We start from the raw sequence: 21,581 nt of genomic DNA on the forward strand, positions 1-21,581 counted from the left end.
CTGCCATTTAAATCTTTTAATGCTCTCTTAAATTCAGATCTCAGTATTGTTTCTCCCATTTCATCCTCCTCAACTTCCTCTTCTTCCTCTATAACACCATTTTCTAATTCATTTCCTCCGTATAACTCTTCAATATATTCCACCCATCTATCGACTTTACCTTTCGTATTATATATTGGTGTACCATCTTTGTTTAACACATTATTAGATTTTAATTTATGTACCCCAAAATTTTCCTTAACTTTCCTGTATGCTCCGTCAATTTTACCAATGTTCATTTCTCTTTCCACTTCTGAACACTTTTCTTTAATCCACTCTTCTTTCGCCAGTTTGCATTTCCTATTTATAGCATTTCTTAATTGCCGATAGTTCCTTTTACTTTCTTCATCATTAGCATTCTTATATTTTCTACGTTCATCCATCAGCTGCAATATATCGTCTGAAACCCAAGGTTTTCTACCAGTTCTCTTTATTCCGCCTAAGTTTGCTTCAGCTGATTTAAGAATTTCCTTTTTAACATTCTCCCATTCTTCTTCTACATTTTCTACCATATCTTTTTTACTCAGACCTCTTGCGATGTCCTCCTCAAAAATCTTCTTTACCTCCTCTTCCTCAAGCTTCTCTAAATTCCACCGATTCATCTGACAACTTTTCTTCAGGTTTTTAAACCCCAATCTACATTTCATTATCACCAAATTATGGTCGCTATCAATGTCTGCTCCAGGGTAAGTTTTGCAGTCAACGAGTTGATTTCTAAATCTTTGCTTAACCATGATATAATCTATCTGATACCTTCCAGTATCGCCTGGCTTTTTCCAAGTGTATATTCTTCTATTATGATTTTTAAATTGGGTGTTGGCAATTACTAAATTATACTTCGTGCAAAATTCTATAAGTCGGTCCCCTCTTTCATTCCTTTTGCCCAGCCCATATTCACCCACTATATTTCCTTCCTTGCCTTTTCCAATGCTTGCATTCCAATCTCCAACTATTATTAAATTTTCATCTCCCTTTACGTGTTTAATTGCTTCATCAATCTCTTCGTATACACACTCTACCTCATCATCATCATGGGCGCTTGTAGGCATATAAACGTTAACAATCGTTGTCGGTTTAGGTTTTGATTTTATCCTTATTACAATGATTCTATCGCTATGCGTTTTGAAATACTCCACTCTCCTCCCTATCTTCTTGTTCATCACGAAACCTACTCCTGCCTGCCCATTATTTGACGCTGAGTTAATTACTCTAAAATCACCTGACCAAAAGTCGCCTTCCTCTTCCCACCGAACCTCACTAATTCCTACTATATCCACATTCACCCTATCCATTTCCCTTTTTAAATTTTCTAGCCTACCAACCTTTTTTAAGCTTCTAACATTCCACGCTCCGACTCGTAGAATGTTATTTTTTAATTTTCTGGTGACCCCTTCCTTAGTAGTCCCCACCCGGAGATCCGAACGGGGGACTATTTTACCTCCGGAATATTTTACCAAGGAAGGCGCCTCCATTGTTGCTATGTGAAAATGCAGAGAGCCACATTTTCTTGGAAAAAAAGCAGCTGTAGTTTTCCATTGCTTTCAGCTGCGCAGTACTCAGAGGACTGAGTGATGTTGATACGGCCGTTTAAGTCATTGTGACTCACGCCCCTAACAACTACTGAAAGAGCTGCTGCCCTCTTTCAGGAATCATTCCTTAGTCTGGCTCTCAACAGATACCTCTCCGATATGGTTGCACCTTCGGTCCAGCTACTCTGTATCCCTGAGCACTCAAGCCCCCTCACCAACGGCAAGGTCTCATGATTCATAGAGGAGGATTATATCTATATAATATATAAATGTAATATAATCTATTAAATATATTTATTAGACAGTTAAGAGATATATTTAGGATCGTAGTTGCGATTTTATCCGGGCTTAAATTCGACTTATGTTAAAAAGCAGCCAATAAAGAATACTTTTCTTGAAATTTTCAAAAGAAATATATTAGTACCATAATGAAATTAAATTGCAGAGTTTAATAGAAAAATGTTGAGAAAATAAAAGATGATCATTGTAAACTTATTTATATTATTTTGAAGCGATTTATAGATTTACAAACTCATGGAGAAAAATACACGACCCAAAAGTGATTTAATATATTTTTCTGTTGAAATAAGTAGTTAGTTAATGACAACATTTCGCGCTAAAACAATGCACTTAACGTTCATTTAACGTTGTTTGCGTGATAAGTAAATCATATGAATTATGATTAGTTTAGTAGAACAATACGGGATTGTTCAATTTTCCTCTGTACAAAGCCTTTGTTTTCGCTTTGTCCTGGCAAATACCAGTCTACACAGCAAGTAAATTATTTCATCTCCTGAATTCAGTGGAGTAGTTTAAATATATCTGTAGAAATTAAACAAAAATTGATCGGCAAATACTCTTTCTTTAAAAAAAAGGATTTATAACAAAATTTCAGATAGAACTTCAGATTGTAATTTTCATCTGAAGTTTATTATATATTTCATCGTGTATTTTTGTTACATAAACTGAAATGAAACTCTCGATCGATGTAATGTAGGTTACTCGAAAAAAAAATTAGATTCAGAATGGTTTTAAACTTTCTAGTAGTATGACTCTTTACTGCAGTTTTTCCCTAACTACTCGTACGAGCATCGTGTGTGAAACCTCTTACGTAATTTATTAAAATTGAAACAAACACTTATTTTCCCAGTAGTTTTGCTGTATACATATGATATTTGCTATATTGTAATACTAATAGTAACTGAAAGGTTGAACTTAAATATTTTTTTTTTCGCTTGGAATTAATTTTCCCACAAAAAAAAATTGGTGTAATAAAATGATTACATAATCAAGTTAATTTTCCTAATAACTGAGTAAGATATAGCGAAATATATGCATTGTTTAGGCCAAAAGAAGTATATTAATTTGTTTTATAGAGTAGATGTCCTGACCCAGTTTTTCTAGTAATTTAGATAAACTATCTGAAGTCCAAGTATCAATAGTCAAAAATCCTTTGTTGATAGTTATGATATTCGTTATACAGTCAGTCCTTGTAGTAAATAAAATGTAAATTTTAGATCTAAATATTGCGCGGATTATCCCACATAATCCCGCGGATTATCACACATATTAGCATATTCGATCAATAAACAAGACCGTAGGAAACCACTTCACTCCTTTTTTCCCCTGATATTTCTAATTCGTAGTGCTTATTATATTTTAGAAATAGCTGTATCATTATTGAGAGTGACCATGCCTACAGCCTATCAAATGTTTTGGTTACGCCGTTTATCGTACATGCTACGAATTAAAAATAAACCTGTAAGTAATGCGCAAAATGTTAACATCACTTAAAAATTATGAATATTATTTTTTAAACTTAATTTAAGTTTAATCTGTGGCAGTTAAAACGAAATAAAAGAAAATACTGAAATACTAATTAACTTTCAGAATTACTTGGTACAAACAAATGTCGCGTCTATAATAACTGCAAAATAAAAACGACGGCGACAAATAATGTTCATACAAAAATCTTTGCAATTAAAATTTAGATTAGAAATAAATATTTTTAAATCTTAATTTCTCACGGGATTGCATTATTTGAAATAGTCTTGTTATATATTTTGTTCAGTTCTATTTACATTGCTGCAGTCTAGTTCGAGAAAAAAAAAATAGGTTGAATTCTGTTCCATCACCATCTTTTGATTATCATTTATAGATTGGTTACTGGGATTTCTCCGTACCCGTCACTCTGAATCTAGCTTCGCTTCTTCAGGCATAGAACCAGAGTCTGTTCCTTAGAAGTCTGACTAATATATGAACCACCAAACCATATTTGAACCACCATTTAATATTATTGTAAAAATGTATAAAATTAAACTTAAATTCAGTTATAATATAAAATGTTAGAATATTCCACCAATCTCATGTCTTAATAGATTATCTAAACTAAATACAATTTTTTTTAAATTCTCCCCTCCGATTCAAAACAAGAATTTGTTTTGCAAAAACAATTGTTGCAAAAACAAGAATTTTAATTTATGAATATTTTTAAACTATAAAAAACTTATAGTGCTTGGATGTATATTGTATTCGTAATTACACTATATTAGATGTAGAATTATTATTTATACAATTCTTTTTGTACAATATTTATAATTTTTTATCATTTAGAATTTTCAAAATTTTTTTCGATTATTTCCATTTTTGATTGTATCTTGAAAATAACACATTTAAAAAAGAAATTTCAAAATATATTAAAACACAACCATTTCTGAAGAAATGCTGTCAAAAACAATCAAAGTAAATTTATATAACATGTGTATATCAAGCACAATGTTACTTCTATAAGCACAAAATAAACTAAATTATAATTTCTATAAAGTTATTATAATTTATAATTTTCTATAAAAGTTTCTTCTATAAAGTAATTTCTTCTAAACTTTTCCGCCAAGGTTTACCTTTAGGATATCCTTTTTTTTCTATCTTCCTGAAGGCCTCGATGTCAAACTCCAGGATGTCTGAGGCCTCGGAAATAGCTTATTCTGATCCTTCGCAGTAAATCACAGAGGACTTCCTGCTACCGACATCAGATGATGCCGGCTCTGATTGTGCGGTCAGCAGAGTCGAAACTCGATGCACTTTCCACTAAAGGTAGTGCCTGCCTTCTCATTTAAACTCCTCCGTGCCTTCGGAGGCTCCATCGATAGACGTTCAAAGTCCTCTTTTTCTAGTAGATTAATTTTTGGCTTCGATATTGTTTGAATGGGCATTTTCTCTATTTTGACTTTAACCTGCTCCGATTTAGCTTCGGGCTTCTTCTCTGTGTTAAACTCATTTTCGCTATTCTTGTGAATGGTTGATGGCTCATTCCTGGGTTGTACAGAACTTTTATATTTGAAAGCATCTGCTTTCTTCTGCGTCGATTCGAAGCTGCTTCTACTTTACTGTCGACTTTCAATTTTTCATTGATTATACGTTCGGCCAAGTTGTCTGGTGCCAGTTCAAAAACTACATCCTCTGGTTTAATGGAAAATTCGTCCAAAAAAATAGTTGAAGAATTTTCTTTTCCGAAAACGGTAATTTTTCTTAAATATTCTATACTTTTCCACCGGATCCCTTTTTTCTTTATCAAAAGTTTCCTATTATAGTTTTATAGTTTATTATAGTTTTACACCACTTAAATCCTAACCCTTTCAGGATAGGTGCTAGTGTATTTCGAGAACCTTAAAATTGAATACTCTTTTGCAGTTCTTCCGGTAATTTATTTAAAGTAAGCAGTTCATTATTTTTGCGTTACTCGTTAACTATTCTTCTTACAACGCCTTGATCAAAACTATCTAATTCAATAATTGGTTTTGAACGTTGTTAATGCTTTTTTGATGTGCTGAATGAGCACGACTAAGATTTTGATTTAAGAAGATCCTGCTCTTCTTTTCGGAGTTTTTGATCTTGTGATTTGGAAATCCTACAAACTCCAGTGGTTCTTTCTTCACATTTTTGAACGCGTATTAAACGTTTGTCATCTAATTTTCCTAACTTTATAACTTCTTTCTTCATAAAATCCTAAATATTAATAACTACTTCACGGATTTGACAACGGAGCTATTTATTCTTAACTATGGATTTAAATTCTGCCATTGCAAAGAAAAATTCACAAACCAAAAACGCAAAAAACATACGAATTCATTAATACACATAGAACATTAACTAACACACATAACATTACGGAAGGAAATAATTACATCATTCGTACTGGGAAACGCCAAGAATTTGACTAAATAAGTTTATTGAAAATGAAAAAGGAAACATTAGTATTGAATATTAGTCAACAATGAAAAAAAAAAAAAAAATGGTTAGCTATTCTATGAATACATATAAATTGACTAAGCTATTAATAAATTATTATAATCTGTAGGGTATAGGCCTATTATTTAATGATGATGTGACTACTATAAACATCATCACCGATACTAATCTATTACAAGTGCATATAAATATTACTCGAATTAAATATTTTGATAACCTTTATTCGTATAAAGTGGTCATTCATGTTATGACTTACGTGATGGGGTGAATGTAATAATAATCTGTTAATAGTAAGCATAAATTATTCATTTTTGTACTGTGTACAGTAAGAAATATTTCTGAGTGCACTAAACAATTTTAAAGATATTATTGTCTAAAATTAAACAAAATGATAATAAATTTTAATTGCGAAAATAATATTTGCTATTTATGAAAATATAACACTATATTGCAGTATACTCGTTCTCTGAAAGATAATATTACGAGAAAGTAGAAATATACTGTCCTCACAGTGACTGTCTGTCTCATGCAAGCAAGCTTTTACTTTCATAGTACGCAGTATACATATTTTATTATATTTAACATAGAAATCAGATCCTTGTTCTCAAATTATCACAATTCCTTGCAGTTTGTTGCCAGTAGCAGTGAATAATAATTACTTCTAAGTATAATAGTGATTATTATTATGTATATATTATTATAATTATGCATTATCTATCATCTTAGTAATTACCAGACCTACAGACCTACAATAGTAATACAGGAATCTAATTTTGAGTAAGGTAAATGATAAATGAAAATTTTCTTGCTTTGCAAAACCTACATTTATGTTAATAAATCATGTAAATTTAGTTTTCAAACATTGTTATGCAGTTACAATTTTGTTTTTTTTTTTAACATAATTTATTCAATTTACGTATTCCCTAATGCATCATCAGATTTTAATAAATAAGCAGTTGACAACAGAAAGAAGGAAAATATGCAAAATTGAATGGTGAGAAATAAAACAAGATTTGTTTTGGTCATTATGTTCGTTTCACATTAAATATGATTTATTATGCTTTTACCATGAACACTGAAACGAATTGTTTCTGTAAATTAATAAATTAATTTTGGATAAATATTATGCTTATTATTTTATGTCAATAAATAATTGCGTCGCTTCTAATGAGCGATTTATCTTTAATTGCAAAAACTGTAAAAAAAAACCTTCGTTGATGAAATTTACATTCATAAAATATTTTACCAATTACGTAAACACTTTAATTTTATACCGCATACACGAGTGGAATAATTCCTACACTCAGTGGTTTGAAATCCGCCTATAAATCAGAAAAATGAACACGAAGAAGATATTTTGTAGTTTTACCGATCTAAAAATAAAATTATCTATTTAATAGTTAAGTTATGGTAATAAATTAACAGGTGAAATTCTTTAAATAATTCAAATATTTTAGAGACAATTAATTTTTTCTTTACTTTTTAATTTTATTTTTAATCAAATATTAAATAATAAATTGAGAAATCACTAACGGTAAAATATGATCTAAAACATCTAGAATCATGCGCTACATAATTTAAGAACGGTCGTCATCCCGTTGATGTGATGGAGAAATACCGACATTCATCCGGTCAAGCTTGCATCACGATTCTACTCACAGTAAATTATAAAGTAAGCATTGACAGCTGTCAAAGTTATGATAGTACATACAGAGAAGACTTAGAACCAACACAATGCAAACGTAAATAAGGACGAGATTATATTGTAGTTTTTGCAACGCAGATATTATAAATAAGGAAGTATGGATACGAGTACTCCTGAAAATTTGGATGCATCTTTATATTAAATTTAAAAAAAAAAAAATTGATGGTTGGATTCCTCTGATGTATTTGTTTAACAAAAAGTTATGTTATGTATTCCTGCGTTTTGTGACAGAATTCGCAAATGATTTCTTCAATTATTGATTATTGATTATTAATTATTAATTTCTGTCTAATGAAACCAGTAAGTAGTTTTCTTTCTCGCTGCAAATGCTTCAGTGTGTGAGTGCGATTTACGTACATGTGTGATAGTAATCTGTTTTTTTGGCGTGTAATCTTGACGTTCATCTCATAACACAAAGAAAACAAAAATCGGTAAATAGAATGTCCCAAGAATACATTACAAAAAAAAATTAAACTGAACGCTGTTTTAAACAAAGATGCAATGAAGTATACCATAATTCATAGTAAAGTTGATATAACGTTTAAAACACCGCATAGAAACCGATCCCAAATATATAAGCAACTAATTAGGTTATATATATATATATATATATATATATATATGCTAGCGGACCCGACAGACGTTGTCCTGACGTGGCATTATTCTGTAATAAATGCACACACATAAATATAAGTAACTTAATTAAGTTAGAATTAGCAGGAATGTGTTCTAAATTTCATTAAAATGACTATTAGTATGATATTATCAGTTTGTGATTGTTGTATTATTGTAATGGGTTTATTGATTAATTATGTGTAATATGGTTAATATTTATTTTCACTAAATATTGAGATGTCCGATGAAAATTGAATTAAAAAATCGAAACGTCGTAAAATTAATAATTATTGTAATTAATAAATTTTCATCCAAATTACTACTAATTTTCACTTAACATCATTCTAAAAAAGTACCTCCTACATATTTTTTTTTTTTTTTTTTTTTTTTAATAATTTTGATGTTTCATAATCATGTAACAGCTTAATTAATCAATTAATAAAAAAATTAAAGCACTGTAAAAAAGCAACGTAGTTAAAATTTTAGTAGAAATTTTTATAATTTTTCTCATTCTTCATTTTAACATCTATTTTACCAGATTTTAGATAATTGTAAATTAAAAATAATTTTAGAAAACCTTTTATAAGCTAAAACATTATAAATTCAATTTTTTAAATATACTTTAAACTATATTATAAGTAACTTATATTTTAATTTTATAAATGTTATAATTTATTTTACAAACTTAAATTTTTATTTTCAAAGAGCCGTTCAATACTTCATAAGTTGCATAGAATCAAATGAGAATGACAATTTAAATTTGTAGGTTAAGTTGATTGTTATTGAATGCACGTGTATACATCATTAAAATTCATGAAAAATCATGTAAAATACTCACTTCAATACTGCACCTTACAAATTTGTACTATGTACATTTTTTAATTCAACTTTAAAACGTTATTTCAATAAATAATAATATAATATAATATTCTCAATAAGCGCGCAATTCTAGCAGACTCGGCAATGCTTCGCTATTGCTAGATTTGAGTATACATACAGATTAAATGACAATTCAAAGTTTCATAAAACCTTAAAAAACTGAAGATTAGCAATTTAACAAAACTTAACTTTTCACTTTATAAAAGTCAGAATGTAAATAAATCCAAATGGCAAAACAACAGCACTACCTATCGGATTTAATTCACACCACAGTATTCGGTGGAAAATATTTTTTTAACGAAAAGTGTTGTGGCTGCAAAATCATTTCAATTAATACTGAACATTAAGAAACTTACAAAACATTACGGACCGTTATAAAATTTCACCTTTAACTTTATAAAATTCAGAATGTAAATAAATCCAATTGTCAGAACAGCACTACTTATCGGAATTAATTCAAACTATTCTCTAAATACGAATTTTAATGTAAGAACAACCCTAAGCTACGACGCAAGTAACTAATATGCGAAAAAGCAACAAAATAAAAAAAATTCGTAGAATCCGATCGCAGCACCAACTATTGGGTTTGACTGATAATCCAAAAATTAAAAAAAGAAAACTTCTAAAACGCGATCGCAACTTTGCCTACCGGACCCACACGCTGCCTACCGGACCCAATTGTGAACCTTAACCATCCCAAGATCAACGACACATAAATAAATTTAAAAAAAACATTTTCACTTCAATACTGTACCTTACAAATTTGCACAATGTATATTTTTAATTACACTTTAAAACGTTATTTCAATAAATAATAATATAATATTTCTCAATACGCGCACAATTCTAAACGCGATCGCAGTACTGCCTACTTGTTACTTAATCAATTGTGATTTTGTTTACATTGGCAAGGGCCATACAGGCTCTTTGTGATTGGTCATTGTGTTTGACAGCGGCCATCTTGCATTGATCTGATTGGTTTTCCTTTGTTTACATTTCCATCTGATTTATTAGCTTCTTATTTATTAAAAAACTGTTTTCTCGTCATTTTTTGTAACACATAATAACACAAAATTACGAAATATTTTTCTCAATTTGATCGCAGCACCAACTGTCGGGACAAACTAAAATTAAAATAAAATATGATTGAATATTCGATACTCCGATGGTAGTGCAGTCTGCCGGATCCAATGTAAAACAACCCTATCAACAACTACTTATAAATAAAAAGTTAATTAAAAAAACATTTTCCAGTGGACCAAATTGTGAATCTATATCATTCTCGAATCCCCTTGAACACACACACAAAAGTTCATCAAAATCAGTCCAGCCGTTTAGGAGGAGTTCACTTTCATACACACGCACACAAGAAATATATATATATATACAGAAAAACGTTTATATATATATATATATACACACACACAGAATAGTTCTTTTATCTTAACATACTTCAACGTTATAAAACTTAAAAATATAAAACATTTCACCACTGACAATCTACATGAAAAGACTTATTTTATCTAATTCATAAAATTAAATGTATCACGAAAAAGAAGAAAAAACCAAGAACATAAGTTCAAATCGCACTGCTAAATAGTCTAAACAGTACGGATAGCGCAACTAAGGGTGATTCTGACAACAATACAAAAATAATAAGATTCTTAATGAATTTTATTTTCACCTTATTAAGAAAACTCTCAATGTAGCGTAAAAATTCATTGAATTCATTGACAAGCTTACTTTACCAATCTTTTTTTTATATAAAAAACCACTTTATTTAAAAATTCAGTCTTATAGCCTACATATAACAAAAAAATATTGAAATTGTGACATATTTATAATTTTAATATTGCTTTTTTTAAAACGTTTGTCATTTTAATAATTTTGTTTCTACAGATTAGAAGTGTTTTGGACGGATGAAAATGGACAAAAAGGCTCAGCAAAACTCAAAATTATTTTAGAAGATAAAGTATTATGCGATTCTCAAAGTCACCTTCACGCTTGGGCGACATGCGCTGAAAGTATTACCCGAAAAAATTGTACAAATACTTGTGGACTTGGTACTGGTACCATATCGAGGTAAATAAATTATCTATTTTGACTTAGCGGAAATACATGTAAAATTAAAAAAAAAAAACAGTCTTTTTGCGTAAACAATAACGATAATATTTTACAATGAAATTATATATCAGTAAAGTTTAATGAAACTGTCAGGGAACTGAAAATTTCCAGTTGTACTTAGTTTTTGTATTCGTTTTATATTAAAGTAGTTGATGTGGTTAAAAATTTCATAGAAATTTAAGATTTTATTCAAATTTTAACAAGAAAAGAATTTTTGAATTATGAAAAAAATAATTTATTAAATTTATTAATAAGTTATTATTAATTAATTATTTATTAAATTATTTCAGCTAATTAGTTTTTAATACAGATGACTAATTTTGCGAATTTTTTTTCTATTGAATTTAGAAATAAATTTTTATTTGTTATTACTCGCACTGCTGACATTAAATAATAGGGTTACAAATACAATTAATACAATAAATAAGTTAGAAATTTGAAGTGACTAGACAGCTATGATTTTCCAAACAATTTCTCTTCTATCAGTTATTCAGATTCAGTTAAAGTAAATGTACTGACTAAACTAAATTAACGCATATTAAGAAATTCCAAACAACGGTAAAAATTAGAAGGTACCGCCTTCCGCTTGTAACAGACAGATAGAATATTCTTTCTTTTATAAATGGAAAGTATAGGAATGCTTATATTGTTATCACTCGGTGCGATCACTAAAAATATTGATTGTTTGTTTTTTAGTCATACCGAAAATAAATTTGAACTAAACCTACCTCTTTTGGGCAAAATTTGTATGATATGACCTGCATTTCAATTTTAATCATAATATTAATTTGATGGAAACTAATGATTTTAGCGAAAGAATCAATTGTGGTATAATGCAGACTGAGCGAAGAAATTTAATTACGACCACAAAATAAATAAATTTCTCCCTATAATTATAATATATTTGGTATATTGTACCTATAACTGCTATATAAATGCAAAATTGCAAATTTTATAACTGGTTCTAAAACTGCAGTAAAATCCTGCATCCTGACCCTGATCTATGGGAAATTAAGTGGTAAAAATACTTCATTCATAATAGTTGAAAATTCAAGAATTTGGCTGCCCAGAGGTCACTTGGCTGCCAACAACCGACAACCCCACATCACAGATGTGAGCAACGTTTATCAAAAAAATAATTTTAATAACGGACCTTATTCTGATTTTTATTAATCGGAAGCTTTAAATACTGAAATCAAGTTGTTAACGTATAGAACGTGGTGTAGGATGATAAGAAAGAGGTTTTTTGAAGGTCTAGTCTCATAAATTAGGGCAAAACATTTTTTCTCCTGAATTTTATGTTGATCCTGCAAATAAATTATTATCACCTTAAGTCGTGAGACTTCGAGCTTAATTTGGATTCCTGGATGATCCCGATAATATATTTTACATTACTTAGGCTTTAATAATGAAAAAATCAATTAAGAATATCTGAGAACAGATATTAATCTGTACATTTTTTTATCCCCTAGAGCTGTAATGAAATCAATAAAAATTTCCTAATATTTTGTTTATGTCCTCAATTTATAGCCTAAGTGCCTGTGTATTTCTGTAGATTTCATCATATTACTACTCCAAAGCACTTTAACAACTTAACTGAGACAGATATCACTGATAGATAAAATATTTTTTAATGTTTCTCTAAGTGTGATCCATTTCTTAAATTATTTTTTTGCGTACACTACAGATCTGTAAATACAACTTTTCTATCACCCTTCGCCTTAAACAAATTACGCTTCAAAAAAAATTAAGGGAAGATATAGTTAAAATCTGTAAAATTTATAATTTTGCAAGGCCACACCTGTGTTAGAATGATTTCGCTGATGATTTTCTTTTATAAATAGCCTCAGGGACATCCCGAATTAATGTCCAACAGTAATAGTCTAGCATGTTAGTATTCCATTTCCCTTTATAGCGGCTTTCTATTACCGAAATGTTTTAGTGGAAACGTTCACCGTGTTTGTCGTTTACGTCTCCGAGATTATCCGGGGAAAAATCCAGATGTGAGTGGAGGAAATGTATTTTCAAAGACATACTACATCCCATACCTCCGTATGAAGTAAGAAGTTGATTAACCAAATCATTGTAATCGTCGGATTTTTGTTGCCGAGAAAACTTCTGCAAATGTCTTTAAATGAAGTCCAAGCCGCACTTTCAACATTTTTTAACATTGAGTTAAATACATCATCTTTGACCAATTCTCTTATTTGAGGACCAGCAAATATTCTTCCATCTTTAATTTTTCTCTTTAAAGTTAATACCATAAGCGATTGGTATCGAAGGATATTTGTTACCGTTGTGAAGTCGAACCACTTTTAAACTATACTTAGACGAATCTATGGAAAGACGCCGGTCCTCAGGCTTCTGAACTTGTAATAAGTGCAACATAAGCTCATCAATATTAGTGCAATAAATCAAATTATTTTCATCAATAAATGAGAATGTTCTTTTTGTCGACTTCAAAAGCCCGAAATCTTTGTATTTTTTTAAAGTAAATTCCAACCTTGCAGTCTTTATCCTAATAGTTCAGCTTGATTTTTTCATAAATTTAAATCCCTAACCAAGTCATTTAATTCACAAGGTGAATTAAATGAGTTGTGGCTTGGAAGATAATTCAAAATCAAAGTCATTGTTTTCTTTTTCAGTACTGCCAGATTCTTCAACGTTGCTTTCGAAATATACGTTCACAGGTGGTTCAGGAACTGGAATAATTCCACTGTGAGTTACAGGCCTGACTGCAGATTGCAATGTAGGATATTTTACAGCATGTTTAGATTTTTTAGAAATTCCAGGCACATTTGTTAAACAAAAGTAACAATCGGTTACATGATCCTTTGGTTCACGCCAAACTATAGGTGCATAGATACATATGTCATAATATTTAACTATGATATGATTTAATTCTTTGTCTAGTATTGTTTATTTATAGCTTACAAATTATGTTAACAAAGTTAAACAATAAAAAATGAGGTAACAAAATACAATAAAGGAGCGTAAAATGCTGACTATTGAAAGATGAAAAAAAATCCTTTAATTAAACCTTTAAAATTTTTCAAAAATGGTGGGTGATAGAAAGATTCTGAGTTCATATTCGTTTTCAGTATCAAAAAACAAATTAAAATCATGTATTGCATGTTAGGAAACAAAGATTATGTTTATCAGTGTAATATTAAACTTATGAAGTCGACTATAACTTAAAATTGGCAATGTTTCCACTGTTATTAGTTAAATTAATCTTATCATCCTTCAACATTTTTTTTAGTAATATCCTAAACAACATGCGGTTAGTTTAATGACAACGTTTAGCGGTTATAATTTATGTTGCTGTATATACTTATAAACCATAAACCAGTATCAGTAGAACAATACACAATTTTGTGATAAATTTTATTTCCTTTAATATTTATTTATTACTTTTCCCAGAAATAAAAAGGGGCATTTTTTAAATAATAACAAAATTTTGGTCTAATGGAAATTCTTTTAAATATTTGTGATTTTGTAAATCATAATCTTTTCTATACGTGAAAAAGACATTTTTTAAAATTTGTCCGTTCTATCAGTCAGAAGTCATTTATCATAAAGAAAATACAGTAAATGGAATTCTTGTGCCATCAACAAAGTCCTAATTTTAGTACTGTTATGCCAATATATGAAAAAAAGCCCTTATCGTGAGAACAGGGTAATTAAATGATAACAGGAACCAAATGAAACTGGGCCTTTCTTCTATGTTTAATTTGTGGACACCTTATCTCTTTCGGAACTCAAAAATTCTCCCAAGTAAATTAAAAATGTTATTTTTAAAGTACCAAAACATCGAGTAGAAAACTCCATTATTAAGTAAAAATACGAATAAAAATGTTTTCAATTATTAAAGCCTAGAAAGTGTAGAATAAGTTAATACAAGAGTTTGGGTTGAGGCTGATGTCTTACAACTTAAGACGTTAGTTGTATGACAGACTTAAGTCTATCATTTGCATGAGTAAACTGAAAGGGAATTTCAGAGGATCAACATAAAATTTAGGAGAAAAGTTGTGTTTTTCCCCAACTTATGAGACTAAATTAAAAACACAGTTAAATTAGCTAAATTAACAAAAAGCAAATACGTTTATTTTTTTTTTATATCAATTCTTGGAAAAGACTTTGATCCAATTGAAAATTAACATCAGGCGATGCTTCATAAAAATAAACAAAAAATAATACTAATAATTATAAAAGTACGACATGTCAAAAATTAATGATTTTTTTGTTTTTAGAAAAAATCTTCAAAATTCTTTTTTTTTTGTAAAGCTAATTATAGATATTAATAAGTTAATATTTAAATGAAAAAAAAAATTCTTAGAATTTAGTTATAAAATTCAACTAACTTTACTTAATTTCTTTGTTACTTAAATCATTATTAAAATTATAACATAACAAAAATCTATTATTATTATTTAAATTCATTTAGGGTATCATTCTCTCTACCAAAGAAAATATTCATTTAGGTATAAACTGCAGTTTAGATAAATGGTACAGCCGGCATCCGTAGCGCGAGTGGTAGCGTCTCGGCTTTTCATTTGGAGGTCCCAGGTTCTGAATCGTGGTTAGACATGGCAGTTTCATACACTATGAACCATTCATTTCATCCTCTGAAAGAATACCTAATGATGGAGCCGGAAGATTAAATACACATAAAATAAAGATATATAGTACAAAATAAAAGAACTTTTTTTTATAGCAACAGCTTGCACGACACCTTCTAATTTATCGGTAATTGTAGCTGCCTGTTAGTACAGCAGCCAAAATTACCTTTTACAGTATTAAACCTATGTTTTCAAGTACACGGTGTAAGACGTCAATTTTGACTGTCATATTCTATCAAAAACGAGTTTTGCTTTAATTTAAAATTGGATCTGAAGATATTTGGAACTGTTAAACATTTAATCATTACATACTACAAACATTATAAGTATAAAATATGAAATATTAAAATTAGAGATGTAAAATATGTAAATTTTTTAGAAGTAAGGTTTTAAGAAGTCAATAATATATATATATATATATATGTGTGTGTGTGTGTGTGTATGTGTATGTGTGCGCTCGCGCGTGTGTTTTAACGAATATTGCGAATAAATATTTTAAAATATCTCTTTCAAGCAGAACCTTACTACTGTATGCATCACGAAATAAAGCTTCTCTTTCATTTTTCCACCCTGTTGTTAACTGAAATTATGAAATTTTATACATACCGTTATGATTTTGTTAAAGCAAATGTTAAAGAAAGTCTTCTATCTTTACCAAAACAGATTTTTTTTTTCTAAATCGTATATGGAATCTTCTGTCATTTAATTTCTAGATAAACTTAAATGACAGAAGAAAAACGTATTCGTCAAATAAATTGAACCTCGCAAGGAAAAAGCAGAAAATAAAATGTTTTAATATGCTTTTTGTATAAAACTCACTTTTTCTGTTAATGGATTCATACGACATATCTCTTTTACTTGTCTTATTCTTAAATAAATTATTCCATTATATATAACTTGGATACGTTAGACAACACTCTATAACAAAAAAATGCTTCTAGCCTTTTCATTTTAGTTAGAGTCACATCAGTTTTACAGCTATTTATAGGTGATATTTCTTAGCTGCTTTAAAAAAAATTTATAAATTTTCTTTTAGATAATATAGCTCCAAAATTATGCTAATTGGTATAAAATTAACACACCGGTTTGGTCTACTGATGAACTCGTCATCACAAATCAACTGACTTTGAAGTCGAGAGTTCTAAGGTTCAAATCCTACTAAAGGCTACTTTTATACGGATTTGAATACTACATCTACACTTGGAGTTCAATTAAACGCACATCTCAGGAATGGTCAACCTGAGACTGTAGAAGACTGCACTACGTTTATATTCATACATATCATTTTTGCATACATACATAACATTTTAAAATAGAAAAATAGAATCGGCATAAAATTGTTAAAAGACTAGTAAGCTTTTACATTACAGAGAAACCTCCGTCAAATAGTAATCCACTATGTAAAAATTTTACGGTCCAGTTATTTCACATTGTTAAAAGGAAAACGATTTCAGCCAATCGGCAGTCAAGATGGATTGGTTTTCATGCTGGTACTAAATTCCCCCTACATATTCTTAAAATGGTTTAATTTCTTACCTTCTCTCAAATAGGAAAAAGGAACAGAATATGAAAATGAGGAGTCGATGAAAATTATAAATGGAGAGATAAAAATAAACGTAAATTCTACTAGCTAGTTAGGTTGTACCGATTAGTCACAAATCAAAGTTAGCTAATACAATATAAGTAAATATTTAACGTTATTAGTATAGTGATAACGACAATGATAATGATAGTATTGAAAAAAATGATAACTAATAAGGTATGTCAGAGAAACGAATCACAATAGTTTTCATAATAAAATTATCAAGGGAAAGGTTGATGGGATAAGTTTAGAAATGAATATAATAGAGCTCACCATACTAATAATTGAAGAAGAAGCTAGAAGAAAGTAGATATAACGGCGCTGGAAAACATTGCTATTTTAAAATAACATTTTTAAATTCTAGAAAAACATGTTTATATCTCCACTTGTAAACCGTTTTTAATCCTCTTATTCCTATTTTAGAGGAGACATTATACCATATAAAGAATAAAATGCTTCATAAATTTTAATCAGAATTTATTACAGACTAATTAAGTCAGAGTAACATGCTTTTTTTATTATTGAAACAGTTACCGTATACTAATTAAAGAAACCATGAACCGGCATTAAAATTCTACTTTAATTATTTCACATTGTATAAACTAAATTACATTTTCATCAGTTCAGAAGTTTCGCAGTTTTTCTTTCGGGGTGGGGGAGGCGATGATAACTTGAAAACTTCAGACTTTATAAAGTAAATACTGTTGTAACGAAGAAATGGTGGTAATAAATTTCTTAACATCATACAGTTATATTATGATTATAATTTTAAAATTATAAATGAAATATGTATATAACGATATATCTACTTTTATGGACGCGTATTTTCCTTTTTTAGTTCGTGTTTTTTTCTTTTTTTTTTAATTAAAATAATTATTTATAAAAATAATTATGGGAAAATCCTACAATTCAATTTTTTGTTAATGTTTAGTGTTTATATTATTTCTTTAATTTTTAATAACAGTAAAATCAATTTTTAAGATTGGAAAGGAATTAATCGGCTATTCTATTTATTATTTTTCATGCTAAATTAGAATATTTTTTCTTAATATTTTATTCCTTCAAGTTTTCAAATTATCACTCCCTAAAGTTGTTTTGTATCATTAAAATTTCAGTATATAAAAGACACACTAACTCGTTAGTATTGCTTTCGTAAACATGTTTATTAAAGTCTGATTTCTATATGACTAATGTTGTAGATCTAACTATAAATACCACAGTGAAAAAAGTTTGTTAACTATTCATAAGAGACTTAATACATATCAGTTTAATTTATTTCGTTAAAATTTCCTTTCGAGAATTTACAATATTGATAAAAATCGCGCTAGTAAAAATTCTCCTATTACCTTTTGATACGTTAGCGAAAAATTCATTACGAAAAGTCAACAGTTTTGAAAGTTGCATATAAAGATTATTTTATGTGCTTTGGGAGATGAAAATAAAATCGAGGCTCCAGATATAACATGTACTAGGTGTTGTTAAATTAATAAAGCTGTTACGTAAAAGAAATGAGCATTTCGTTTTGGAATACCTACGATTTGGCTAGTCATAAAATCATTATGACGACTGCTACTTTACTTAATAAACGTCACAGACTTTACTTAAAAAAATAAAATCAGCTTTCTCAATGCCCCATCGGCCGTGAGACCATGAGATATCGGCGCTTCATCGTGATAAGTTATCGATTCTGAATGCATCAGCGTCTTGGTCAGAAATTTCTGACTCTGATAAAGATTCCCCTGAATCTAGGGAAGCTATTACAGAAGCATTCTCTTCAAGAGATAGAACAATATCAAAAGAATCAAATACTCAACCGTACCTCATCACTCAAGTAGAATCCAGGGATTTAGTTCGTTTCTACAACTACAAGGGGAACTGCTGAGTTTAGCTTTAATGATTGGAGTTTGTTTAAAGAGTACACTAAAATCTCATCGCATAGGAATAGATACCAAAATTTAATGAAATAATTTACAATGGATAGTTAAAATTTGTTTTCTCCTCTGATTTTAACGGGCTAATGTTGAAGTAGCTATACATACATATATCCTGTTGTTAAATGGCATTTGTTCATTTGTTTATGAAAACATCATAAAAAAGTTTAAATATTGTGTTATTGAATAACTGAAATAACGTTTTCTCTCTAAAGGTAGTTCACCCTATAGGAATGAAGTAAACATACAAAGTTATGTCCTTATCTTGAAAACTAATACGCATAATGATGGAAAATCTATGGTGACACGAAAGTTATTAGGTTTCTTATCTGTGTTATGGGGTAACTTAATTAACCTTAATAATTATGATACAACGTAAAAGTTATTAGATGATTATTATCAGAAATACGTTTCAACGGTAACTCTGAACAAAAATCATCAATATTGTGGGGGAAACATCAATTATGTTTTTTTGTGGCTTAAATCTATTAAAAAAAGAGATAAAAGAAAATTCTAGGTTCAAAAAATTGCAATAGTTAGATCATATTTTACTCGAGTAGAGACACTGTAATCATTAACTCAAACCCTATATTTCGTTCTTTTAGTGTAATTTCCAGTTTCTTACATTTATTTTTATCTTTCGTTTAATTCCTTCCTCATAATTCTTTATCTTTAGGAGCTTGAGAGACAGTAATGTAACGTTTGGGACTGCGCTTACACGTACACACGATAGATACTCAAATATACAAAACACACAAAGTTACTGACATATATTGATCGTGATCATATGCAATGAGCCCGCTACCTTATCAACGTTGCTTAAAGGTCAACGGGTAAACTGAAAACGTAAGTTTATACTTACTTATTCATATTGTAAACTGAATAAGTAAGTTTATACGTTAAACGTGGCTGCTTTTCTAAAAATCAAGAGACAATTAATTTCATTTTCCATTAACTTTCCTTTTACGTACAAAATTATTTTTATCTTCGAGGATACGAGTAGTATAAGTATTTCTGTATATGCATTTCTTAAGGAATTACTGTAACACACAAACACTTACACGTATACTCTTCCTATACGATTTTATCAACGGATTCCTAAACACGTTTAAGAAATATACGAGTATCATAATATTTGCAAAAAATACTTTTTAAAGCAAATAGTTTGTTCGATTTAATTAGTCGATGTACTCCTCAAAAATCTACCGGTTGTTACCGATGACATGCAAAATAAATAATTTTTATGCACCTAAATCGTCAGTCATGCTTCTATCTTTTTCCATTGTGGGTCAAGTTATTATATCAACTCATATTATTAGAGCAACTTTAAGTGATTGTAAATTCTTATGTGTGTGTGTATATATATATTATTTATACATAAATATTAATTGAAATTAACATACATTAATCTCAATTACTATTTGATTTGCATGTTTATTTAACTGTCGATTACTTCGTTAATATCCATTTCATAATTAATTAAATAGCTTAAAAATGGAATAAGTGTGATAAACAGAGAATTTTTAACGATTATAATATAGTGAATATGAATGATCTTGTAAAAGTGAAACAGAGTTTGGTAATTTTGATAAAACGCTTATAGAAACGACTTTCAACAGCTTATTAGGACTTGTATCCCCAATTACTTTTGAAAAATTTTAAGAAGACATAGTAAAAACAGTGATATATATTTAAAAAATGACGGTTAATATAACTTAAGTAATGGATGGTAAAATTGGAAGCGTCTAATTTTACACAGAATTTTACGATCACCATTGTTCTTTCAGCTGAATGAGGAATATGTTACTTCAAAAATTATTTAGGAAGGGAATTCGTTTCTTCATAAAGCCCTAATAAAATTTATCCTAGTCGATAAAACAAGTAAAATTTTAAAATTTTATCAACAGTTCAGGTATCGCAGGTTTCCACACGTCACGTACGGTGGTTCCAGAGGCTAAACAGAAAAAGAAAAGAAAAGGTATCGCAGGTTTGGTAATAAATTAATACCGTCTTTTATAGTCCAGAACCAAACTTTTTGACTTCAGTGTAATACCTATAGATTTAGGTGATCATGATTAAAAGCCATCTGAAGTGTAGTAGAAGTCGTTCACGCATGAAACATATAACAAAATAACTACTTGATCTGCCGCAAGCAACTTAAGAATTACTAATTTAACATGCGCTTTCCGGAACATCAATGAAAACTCTTTAATAGAAAATTGAAGCAAACCTAACGCGGCTAGCTCTTCCAATCTACTGTATAGGGGAAAATTCCAAAATCATCCACGCAAGAATTGCGCAGATGAT

The 21,581-nt window shown here is 29.3% G+C and overlaps 1 protein-coding gene across 1 annotated transcript in view; it reads left to right on the forward strand.

The window, feature by feature from the left end:
• Positions 1–21,581, forward strand: part of Ret (protein kinase receptor Ret oncogene) — a 387,727-nt gene that overhangs the window by 275,046 nt on the left and 91,100 nt on the right. Inside the window, exon 9 of the mRNA XM_075354801.1 lies at positions 10,915–11,097. Coding sequence (XP_075210916.1) covers positions 10,915–11,097 — 183 coding nt within the window. The remainder of the gene's footprint in view (positions 1–10,914; positions 11,098–21,581) is intronic.

The sequence above is a fragment of the Lycorma delicatula genome, chromosome 1, assembly GCF_047948215.1.
Source record: "Lycorma delicatula isolate Av1 chromosome 1, ASM4794821v1, whole genome shotgun sequence".
Classification (NCBI taxonomy): Eukaryota; Metazoa; Arthropoda; class Insecta; order Hemiptera; family Fulgoridae; genus Lycorma; species Lycorma delicatula.